The sequence below is a fragment of the Acipenser ruthenus genome, chromosome 3 (assembly GCF_902713425.1).
Source record: "Acipenser ruthenus chromosome 3, fAciRut3.2 maternal haplotype, whole genome shotgun sequence".
In the NCBI taxonomy this organism is placed as follows: domain Eukaryota; kingdom Metazoa; phylum Chordata; class Actinopteri; order Acipenseriformes; family Acipenseridae; genus Acipenser; species Acipenser ruthenus.
Window position 1 is genome coordinate 97,997,487 of NC_081191.1, and position 12,042 is coordinate 98,009,528.

At 37.0% G+C, this 12,042-nt stretch overlaps 1 protein-coding gene across 7 annotated transcripts in view; it reads left to right on the top strand.

Annotated features, from left to right (window-relative positions):
* LOC117394603 (partitioning defective 3 homolog) overlaps positions 1-12,042 on the top strand; it is a 372,730-nt gene that overhangs the window by 148,821 nt on the left and 211,867 nt on the right. For 6 of the 7 annotated variants that reach the window (XM_059019442.1, XM_059019440.1, XM_059019441.1 and 3 more), the window contains exons 4-5: positions 1,904-2,085; positions 6,174-6,311. In XM_059019442.1, the coding sequence (XP_058875425.1) occupies positions 1,904-2,085; positions 6,174-6,311 (320 nt within the window). The remainder of the gene's footprint in view (positions 1-1,903; positions 2,086-6,173; positions 6,312-12,042) is intronic. The other variant, XM_059019453.1, reaches the window with a different exon arrangement.

The following is a 12,042-nucleotide window of genomic DNA, read 5'->3' on the forward strand; positions in this document are numbered from 1 at the left end:
TTGTTCAAACGTACACCTCTTAATAACAGCATCCTGCACATGTTTTGGTTCCCATATTATACAGTGGGATTGGATTTGTTTCTCAAAGCCTTACTATTCACACACCCCCCTCTTCCCCACACTGTCCAAGTGCATCCGTTACGTATTTTGAGATTTCCCAGAGCCTTATTCCCACATTCCTGGATGAATGAATTCCAAATAGAACCGCAGTGACGATCTATTAAATCCCACACGTCTCGGAAGGCCAGGAAACTATTCATTCTTCTCCAGTACTTACTGACTCCCCAAAGACTTGAGCCTGACACAAGTAGTGATTTAGGTACATTGAAACAAAGGAGATTTTTAAAGTCAGAGTGAATTAACAAGCGCATTGTGTGGTCTTTTTAAAAAATAAAAAATAAAAAAAAATGATAATAATCATCTATTTTCTGAGTCAGATATGCAAAAAATTGAATATTAAATAAATACAACTACACAATTATATAAATGAATTACATCCTAGTTGCAATTACATGACCCACTGGGAGTGGATAACTGGTAAATGTGTTTATTATATAAGCCAGTGTGGCAGTCTAATAATTCACACTGTTTCCAGAGGCACATTGTAAGGTTCTTCTTTGTCGAATTTCATAAGAGGGCTGAGTTCCAATGAAGCAGCTTCCACTGTTCCTTGTAATTTCAGCGATGGCTTTCTGCACATCAGTTTTCCCCATTTGGAAGGACTGCATCAAAGATGCCCCTATTAACCATGACAGAGCTGTACAAAATCATGAAAGCAAAGACATGTCTGAAGGAATATGCTGGCTGCTTTGTTGGGCATTCACTAGTGTTGGTTGTAAGGGTAGATTTATAGATTGTGAACCGTTCAAACAGCTGTTGCATATACAGTAGCTTTGTTGAACATCACAGGAAGTTAGATACGGAACAGCAACTTTGAGACTCAACTGGTTATCAACAAAGATGCATTAAACTATTGTGGAACACCAATAAAAATGTAGTTATGAGTTAGGGATATAGGGGTAATCAAAGCACCTTTTACATATAGGACAAGAGTGTGAACAGCATGGTATGTGTTGTGCTTACATGTGTTAAAAGGTGCTGTTGCTCAGAACAATCAGATGGATATCATTTGAAGTTTTATGTCAATATGTTTTTTTTTGTGAATGTAGCAGCACTAGTGGAGTGCCATTATTATTTCGAATATTATGAGTAGATTAGATTATATTACTCTGCGACAAGTGCAATTTCATATAGAATCGCTATACGGTACCTGTTGAGGAAACCAGAATAAAACCTTCCAATGCAAATTTAGGTTTTTGCGCAACTGCATATGTGGGTACTCTTATTTTAAAGTATTTTATTTGTTGGTGTCAAACAGTGCTTTAGGCTGTTACTTTCCTTGGGGCTACTTGATGCTAACCATTTAGGTGAGGTGTCTAATTTCTTATGATTACAATAGTTTACAGTTGCTATAGAGACGACAGTTGAAGGGTGAGTGTCTGGGCTGTGCTGGGTGGTCAACATTGCCCTCTAATACTTGAGTCCACTATCTAGCAGAGGATAACAGTGAATTGCAGAGGCTGGGTGTTTTGGTCTACTGTACAGCTATAGTTTTGCATCATCCTATAGAATTAACTTATTTTACTTCATAAAGTCGAATGAAACCTGCTGATTAATGTTATGTTAACATATTGAATGACATACCGCTTTGTAGTTTTCCATATACTTAACATAACACCTGACACATTGAAACATGCAACATTTCTAAATCAAACATGACATAATGGACAACTATTATGGCTTCCGATAGACTTTTGCAAAATTTCTAGGTGATGCAAAACTTTTAGTAATCTTGGTTGTTTTAAAGAAATGTGATTTTCCCTTTCTCTCCCTACTCTCGTAGATATGCCGCTGCACGTCCGGCGCAGCAGTGACCCAGCGCTTCTTGCCTTGTCCACATCATCGTTCAGTGAAACACATTTTACAGTGGAAGAGCCTTCTCGCAAAAACCCTACCCGATGGTCTACGACGGCAGGCTTTTCAAAACCAAATACAGCGTCTGGGACTCATAGCCTCGAAAGGAAGGTATGTTTTCATTTCCATGACAGTTACCAGTTAGTGGACTGAAATACTAATACATGAGCACTTACTGTAGTAGCTGGGAATTCACCCCTTGCCATTGCCTGCTGCATGTTCTGAGATTTGGGGATTTCTTATGAAACTGCAAGAGTAATGGTAATAGAGACATGAAATTCACTCTGACCCTTAACCCCCTCAGCAAGATGTGTGTTCGTATTAAGCATCTCCATGAGGGGGAGCTTTTATGTACTTGTCCATTTACCACTGCTGCTGTTTCAATTTCTAATATCTTATTAACCTATATGCCAACTTCTATAATGTCACTGTCATGGAAACTCATCTGGCTAACACTTTGAGGTATTGGCTTCTTACTGGGTACACAACAATATTATACCAACTTGTATGCCTGTGATTTTACAAAGCTGCCAAAGCTTTCTATCATTTATATGTTGGTGACCATGACATTGACCTCTGCCCTAATATGGTTGCCATATTTCTGGTCTGTGGAGGCATAGCAGAGGTGCACTGATGTATTCTATGAATTTAATTTTCATTCCTGTTTATCTGCCACATTGTTTCAACCTCTGGCCATATCAATGACTGCACCACACACTTTGAGAGTCTGTCTTTACAGTAGAGACACAGTTTTTATTATTATTATTCTTGCCAAAATCTGTTACCAGTGTTTTTAAATGAAAATGAACTGCTTCCAGGACCATTCCATGGGAGGTTCCATTCCCCTTACATTATGCCCCAGGGATGATTTGTTGTATTTCTACAGCAAACTAGGAATATGTGTATACAGTACAGTACAGTACATGCTTTTCTAAATCAGGGCGTGAGTCTAGAGCATCTGGACTGGAGATTCAGCCTATGCAACAAGGTGAAAAGCTCTTCTTTTTTATATTAAAAAAATAATTGTAATCCTTAATGCCCATATTGAAGGTGGGACTGTACAATGTGGGGTTGCCGCTACAGTAAATGGAGTGTATTCATATTCTTCACCAGATCAACCTTTGACCTCATGGCCCAGAGGCGTGGTTTCGAGCCACAACACCTGCTGTTTGTCTGAACGTTAATCATTTTTAGCAAGTGTGTCATCTGTGTTGTATTAAAAAATAAACACTGTGCCATCTCTTTCCACCTCAAAGAGCAGGTTAAACTTGTAATCCAAGAAATTCAAAGAGCTGGTCTTTGTAGTAGTATATCTAACCTTGACATTGCTATTAAAAGCCTTTTTATAGATGGAACATTCCCTTTGTTGTAACTAGCTTCTGAGGTCATCCCCCGAGCCCAAAATGAATCAGAGAGCTCTTTCGTTCAGCCTCCAAGGAAATACAAATGAAAGAGTCCAATTAACTTATCAAAATGGCTGCCCCTAATACTGATGACAAGGCCTCAGTGCTCAGAAACAGCAATATTCAAAATGAAATGGGGAAAAAATAGTGCTTATTGTGAAATTGCAACCTTCCACACGGTTAGAGTATCGCATAGTATTCTCCACTAATCCTATTAAAAAGCACTTTCGTTGTCATTGCTACAGTAATCTCATAAAATACTTTCTGCAAAAAAAAAAATCCTTCATGGTCATTCCACACAAGCTGGACTAACTCTCTGATTCTTTTGCTGTAGCATATGTAGCATATGTAAGGACCTGGAAGTATTTTAGGAAGACTCCCCCAAATATTCGCTCTCCCCTCTTATTATTTTTGAAGTGGCAGATGAATTTGAGCACTGAAAAGGGTCCATGTTGAGGAGGTCAGATCTTTCAGAGCGTTGAATATATGTCCTTGATGCTCCTAATACACACACAGGACTGCTTCTTTAGTTTAGTAGTGTCTCAACAGCAGAATATCACGTGGTAATCCTAGACGTTATTATGATGGAGCCAAATGTAGAAAACAAAGTGCAGTGGCGCCAATACAAAATGCTGTATTGTACTTCCAAGTACATTTCATATGTGATATGAAAATAATCTAAGATACTGAAGTGGGGACCAGTGGGCCATTTGATGTGGATAAACCCTGAAAGAATAAAAAGCATTTTTTTTTCGTTTCTGTATCAAAAAAGGAGTCTTAACATGTGTAGACTGCCATGGTTATACTGGATATCACAAATGTATTATCTGGAAATCCTTTCAGTGACTGAAGCAAGATTTTAAGACTTGTATTACTGACATTTTAGAGCAGAAACCATGGTTGTGCTGGCATGACGAGAAACATCCTTGTCAAGCATAGCAATTTCCACCTGAATGATTGAACTGAACACAATGATGGATCTTTTATATACAGCATGAATCATTCAGTACTACCTAAAAGAGTGAACTAAATATTTATGCTCCATTGTGTGTAACCTCACAAACACCATTCTGTTTAAATGAGTGTTGTCTCTGAGAAGACTCATTTACTGCAGCTGTTTTACAATGTCTGTACAGAGAGGTTCATTTGTGACGCTCTTTACTATTTAGCATTAGCAGTCCCCTGTCACTGATCAGCATTACTATAACACAACTTCTCAGGCAAATGAAATCCACCATGTAAAATCAAAAGCAGCTTTCTAGTGGCTAGGAAATGGAAGCACTTTTAAACCACGTAATGCAATAAATCAACTTGGAAACTGAAGGAAAATGTATAAATAAACTGGCTTCATTGGTTTATCAAGGCACTAATGGCCTAACAAAACCCAGGAATCGTGCCTCATAAAACACCCAGTGGTTATCTCATCCCAGTAGTACATATACTTTTTTAGTATTATTATTTGTAACTCTTTATCGCTCACACGTAAGGTGAGAAATGCATGCACTGTTGGGAACCTGGTGCCTCAAGTCAGTTGTATGCTGCTAGAGCCTCTTTTGAAATGTAATTTCCAGAAAAGTAAATCGGGTAGATACTGTAGGAGCGTGTAATAAATGTGTTCCTTGTGGTTTACGACAGCCTGTCTGTGGTCTTCCCATCTCTTTGACCTACGATATGCTGCACTATCAGAAATAAATACAAACCTGAAGGTGTGTTTTCTTTGTTTTTCTTTTTGTTTTTGCCATTCACAGTGCTGTAAATATTAGTCACCACGGAGTGTCTAATAAACCCCTTGACCTGTAGTTTTATAGTCTGGCCTTTTCTCTGCCTTCATTTACATCTGATCTTGGTTATGGTCTGGCCTGCGTTGGAATATATTATTAATATATGGATTATTTACAATTGGCAGGGATGTAAATATTCAATCAGTGTTTATAATGGTTACAGAATATAATCCTTGTGGCTTGATGTGAGCGAATATCATTTTACAAAGTGGTTAAATCATTTCCACAATCATCCATAGTAAAGCTGAGACTGTGCATGTGTGACCTCAGTGTTTTGTTTTATAAATTTGATTTGTGTGATGATTTTAAATCTGGTAGCTGTGGGTGCCTAATTACAGTTTAAATATTCATAATGTGTACCAGCTCTATGTGCAATTGCAACTGAACCATAGTTTAACCATAGCCCTTCATTGTTTAATTACAATACCTCCTGTTTTTGTTTGTCTTCAGATTAAATGTGATGCTCATATGTTTTTTTTTCTGCTTTATGTCTGTCAGTCATCGTAATACAACCAGTTAATGTGTAGTTGAAATAGAATTCAAAAGCCTTTTTGTTGGTAGGGTAATATTGTCCACATTCCGAGTCTTAAAGCATACTGCATGCCTTCAATACTAAAACCCGTGATAGACATGGCAACTTTTCTGGCACTTTGTTCTGCTGTTTTCTTTATGTAAAGAGATCAAGCAATATCACGTCGATCATGGTTTGACAAACTTTATGAACAATTCTTGAAAATGTAGCATTCAGCAAGTTGCCACAATAAGTTGCCTGTAAATGGTTTGGTGTTCCCAGGCCTTAAGACTTAAGTGGATGGTTTCACAGACCTTGATTTAGCCCTTGGATCTTGGACTACTTTTAGGCTAGTCAGAGTCCCTGAAAAACAGCTGTAGGAATCTTGACACTTATAATATATGCCCTATACTGTCTTAAGGACGAGAGCAGGAATGTATTAGTTAATTTTGTAAACTGTTGTATTATGTGTGTTGTATTTTGTCTTGCTTCCTCTGCGTGTAGAGAGACGGTATGGGGGCATATCGAAGTCTGCCGAGAGATTCTGGAAACTGGTCCAACCAGTTTCAGAGGGAGAATGCCCGCACTTCATTAAGTGCCAATCATCCAATGGTGGACAAGTGGCTGGAGAGGCAAGAACAAGTAAGTGATTCAAAGCGTGACTATTTCCTATCCGTGCTCGTGCAATCTTACACGAAATTACAGTCAGTACTACAGTTCCACAAAAGGCATTTTAAAACAAAACTCAATCTGTGATAGTTTGTTCAGCTCTTGTTAGACACGCAGTTGCATGGTTAGTATTTTTAACCCTTTCAGTCCTGAATTATTTTTGTTGAGCTGAAGAATAAACTCCTTTGAGTGAAACATGAGAAAATGACAAAGTATATAAACAGTTGTAGTCTAAAGTTTATATACCCCAGTGGACATGTATAGTTTCTAGAATTTTTGGAAACATCTTTTGTAGCAAAAGTTTTTCTTTTGTGGATGAGGAAAAAAAGTTACAAGAAATAGATGTCTACAATTATTTATTTCAGCAATTTATTTGCAAAACTCCAAAAATGCTAATTAAAAAAATATTCATACCCTTTGATGCTATGATAGTATTGTCTACAACGTGCTAGAAATTTCAATAAAATAATGCAGAACCTAATTCTAGAAAAGTCTAGAAAATGCTGGATTGTAGGTGAACATTCTTAGAGAGTATAAAAGGGTTAGGTATAGGATGATTGCTGTCATTACCAATAAGTCACTATGGGGAAAAAGTAAAGAGCTATCTGAAGACTTTAGGCAGAAAATGTATTGTCATAAAGCTGGAGAAGGATACAAGAAGATATACAAGCATTTGAGTATCCCTCGGTCTGTAAGAAAGAAGGTTCTTTCACCAAGAACAAGTAGAAGAATTGTGAGGAAGGTTAATATCAATCCGAGATTGACTGCCAAAGATATTCAAAGTGAATTGACTGCAAGTGGGACTGGGGTTTCCATTTCAACCATAGATCGAGTATTGCATGGTGGTCTCAATGGTCGCAGGCCAAGGAAAAAGCCACTCTTAGGAAAACGTCACAAGGACAATCGCTTAAAGTTTGCAAAACAGCATTTGAATGATGGATATGAGTTCTGGTCAAAGGTTTTATGGAGTGATGAAACAAAAATCGAGCTATTAGGTCACACTGATAGTCGTTACGTTTGGAAAAAGTCTGGCGAGGCATTCGAAGAAAAGAACACCATACCTACTGTCAAGCATGGAGGTGGTAATATCCTTCTATGGGGCTGTTTTTCCTCTAGTGGCACAGGAAATTTAGTTCCAATACATGGTAAAATGGATTCCATAGCATACCAAAAGATACTGGCCAATCATCTGAAACCCTCCACTACAAAACTTTGTTTAAAGCGCAGCTGGACGTTCCAACACGACAACGATCCAAAGCACACTTCAAAATCTACTTCAGAATGGTTAAAGAAGAATAAAATCAAGATTCTGGAATGGCCTAGTCAAAGTCCAGCTCTAAATCCGATTGAGAATCTTTGGTATGAGTTGAAGAAGGCTGTGCGTAAGAGAAGTCCTCCGAATTTGAATGAACTGGAATAATTTTTGTAGCTTTTGTAAATGGTGTGTGGGTATATGTGCTGTGCACCTTTTTTAGGTATTCAGGCACCCTGTTGTGGTTAAGAACCCAAACCTTACTTTTGAACAATTTTCTGAAACTATGGGATTTTATTGTTGTCTTTTGACTTTAAACACATTGCTTTGTTTATTGCTTGGTTCAGGCTACCAATGCTGCATCGTTAAAAGCTCTTGTGGTTATGCTTAAGAATGGTGGACTCCTGTGGCAACATTAAAAAAAAAAAAAAAAGCTGAGTCATCTGTCACAGTTAAAACATTTGGCATCACGATGCTAACGTGCTTTTTTTTAGCACAAGCCATCGAAAGAGTTCATACAGTCAGGCAGTCTGTCACGACTCCACAAAACTAAGAGTAATACATTTTAAGTTGAAGCCATTATCAAACACCAGTTGACCTGAGCCATGCTGTCAAATGGAAGGAGACTTGATGAGTCTGGCACAGAGAACAGTTTCATTTTCATGGTTTGTGGTTTTTATTGTGAGGCTCTTTCCACCAGATAGATTTAGATGAGTCCAGCAGTGATTTGCCTGGCAGAGGTGTTTTCTGTAAAGACTTGAAGGGAATGACAAGGAAATTCAGACAGGTGTTGACGTGCCTGCTGAGTTCACACTACATTAGCTCAGCAGCAGCTCATGAATTCCAGCAGAAATGATTCTTGACACAGCCAGCCTGACACTGGATTTCTGTTAAGCGGATGTATTCTTCAACTTGCTGTTCAGATATGACGTTGGATAGATTAAATGTTCCAGTTCTGGCAATTTAGCTGCACCTGCACACGCCTAGCTTTTTATTTCATGAGAGAGTTATAGTTCTGCTCCAATAATATGTGTGTGTGTGTGTGTATAATATATATATATATATATATATATATATATATATATATATATATATATATATATATATATATATATATATATTGCTGTCAGAAGCACAGGCTGTCAATAGTTCATGCAGTAATTATAAGAAGTATATGTGTTCTATTGAAAACACTGAACCCTAAAGTTCTCTGATAATCCCAAAAGTTTGTAGGACATAGGAAATTACCCACAGTTGTTCATCAGCGTGCCTAAGCTCCATGAATGTAAAGGTGACCTACTTTTTCACTGTTCTGACACCTGATTGGCTAACCTAATACACTCTATATAGTGTGTTGTAAAACACTTGGTAGGTTTTGATGCAATTATGCCTGTGTTTGTGGGTGGTCTACTTTTTCATGGTAGTGACCCCTGTGCTGTGATCTTTTACATCCTTGATAGTCTCTACTACATATAAAGAGAATACCAATCTGTATGCTTTGAAATCGTGTAGCTGAAATGTTTGTTCTACATTGGGTCTTAACACTGGACATCATATATACTATACTGTAGGCATACTGCAGATTTCAAATGCAAAGATACACACGCTACATATTTTAATTATGGCCTTTAGCTATTTTGAAATGTTATTCTGTTATTGTATGTGTTGTTTTAATTGGATCTGGTTTGGTTCCCTGTGTTGTGCAATATTTAATTTGATTTCAAGCCATGTTGAGAAGTCACACCTCATCATTGTAAGCCCACTTAACAAGCAACATGCTTTTTCTAATGAATTCTGCTTCAATAATTCATACTTGGACCTGTTGATAATTATCTAAGATTTCCTCATTTAATGTTTTCCAGTTGATCACTTCCAATTAATTTCTGCCAATAACTGCTTAACTGCAATATTGTATTAATCTCTTTTTTATTAAGAACATGTAATGGCTTATAAAATGTAATATTCTTCATACACAACCAGAGACACAAACTCATTTCATCAGCAGTATTTCCAGACTTCCTATTCCCAGTTTAGATAGCAAAGCCTGGCTGTTAATTCACAAAAAGATAAACCAGGGAAAGGACATAATGGAAGTTTCTGCTTAAAGGTTAAGTAGCTTTGAATACTTTTAAACTTGTTACCACTGTTTTGTACAATAAAGCGTTAAACTGCGTAGAAGCTACATAGTGAGTTATACCAGTGCATGAAGCAGATTCTCTATCTTAAGAACATCAGTTTTTGATGGATTCCTTTACATTTAAATAGTTGCATGGGGATAATTGAGTAGAGTAGATTTTTTAATCTTTAAATTATATATATATATATAGGGCTGTCAAGCGATTAATAAAAAATCTCGGTTAATCTTGGTTTTGATTGTATATTTAATTGATACAATTACAGCATCCATCTCATTTAAGTTTGTTTTATTACTGGTACTATTATCATCATCATCATCCAAAAAACAACCCAGCATAAAAACCCTGTTTTCCTATTTCTGGATCCTATTTGTTGGTCCCTCTTTATAATTGTATATTTATTTGCAATCCATCATTTGTTGTTAAATTGTTTGAACCAACTGCTAAATTACAATGGAGTCAGTTTATTACTCACCTTATTGCATTTAAAATGTATTAGTTTCCTTTACTCATAAACTGATGTTTTTCATTGCTGTTTAAATAATAATAATAATTTTAAATGCTCTTATTAATAACTTGAAATTGCCTAAATAAAACAAAACATTTACTGAGGTATAGTTACAGCCTCCATAATCGTAAATAATATAGTTTAAAATAAATGTGGTTATCGAAATAAAAAAAAAGCTACAATGTTAAAGGGGTCTGTAGCTTGATTCATGGGTTGCAGCGATCCTGAATTTCTAGAGTACTCTGTAGAAACTGATGGGTTTAATTTGCTGTTGTCTGTAGTAGAATACTATTAGAAAGTGTACAGCAGACTAGATGCTGGGACTTGTGTGATACTGGTACTCACTTTGACAGTAGATGCCCTCTTTCTATCCAATGAACCATCAAGTTTTAAAAAACCACCAAGTTTAAAAAAAACGATGACGACACTCATTCAATCTTGGCATGCGCTCGAGTGTATTTTAAAATGGTTCCGCAGGAAATTAATTACGGTCAAGACAGAGGAGTGTGATTTAACGTGCGTTAAAAAAAGAATCTCCCAAGAAAATGTGTGTTAATCGCGGAAGTTAAATGCGATTGACAGCCCTAATATATTTACCTTATTACTTTTGAATTAACGCTGCAGCGTTTATTTTAAATTGCTAAAAACAGCTGTACTGCTTATTCAAAGGGCACCACTTATTCAAGGTAATTAAAAGTACTATGGTTTTTGAAAGGCACAATTTTTTTACCGTGTTTGAGGGAGGTGTATATTTAAGTTTATTTCTGCAGATACAACTTGATCAGGATGGCGAAGAAGTCCTACAACTTTAAACTGAAAGCTGTTGAGCTTGCAGATCAGATCATTGTTGGACTAGGTGAGGATACATACCAGTGTAGGATGGAGAGGGAACTAATAACGAGAGAGAAATGTCAATTCAGCACCAAGGAGGTTGGGTTGTTTTCCCTTTCTTTTCTTACAGCAGTTTTTAAGAGTTGCAGGGCTGAACACTTTATTATACAGTGCGTTTCTTTCCCTTCAACCAGCAAGACAACTAAACACTCAGTGTGGGCTATTATTGACAAACTTGGGAACAGGAACAAGCAACTAACTCCAGGTGTGAAAGACCAAGTTAGATTTCTGCAAAATCTGGAAGAAGCAGCAGCCCGGCAAAGTCCTCGGATTTGGCACAAGAATTGAGAGAAGATGGTCAAGAAATTCACGAGGGAACAATTCAACGATACGTTAACACAAAGGTGCACAACCAAACTTTTATCACGGGCCGCATATCCAGAAAACTAGTTTAACCTAATGTGTGTAGCGGGCCGCACATTACTAAAGAATAATCCGAGTTTAACCCTCAGCTGCAATATACATAGGCATATATGCAATTTCCTTTAGGATTACTGTTAATTTTATTTCATACTACACGATACACATCACAAACAAAAATATACAAAACAATGAAAAACAAAGCATTAATATTGTACTGTTATACCATATACACACATTGCATAATAATACAAAGCAAATTAAATATGTACCTGCTGTTTTTATTTTAGATGACGAGTTGTTCAGTTGTAGCAGGCAGGAAATGTAGCAAGAGACACAGGGAAGTCACATCACTCCCTGGCAACAAGCCTCTGATGTTAACTTGGGAATGGGATCTTTCAATGCAATGGGTTTGTGCATTTAAGAAAGGAGAGGAAGACTCAAAATTAGTTGGAGACAAGCTGATGAGAAACAATTACCATTAGCAGTACGAATTAAAATGGTGTGCTGCTTTTTATGCAAAAAAATTGCTTTCACCAAGAAAGCAACAATATGTTT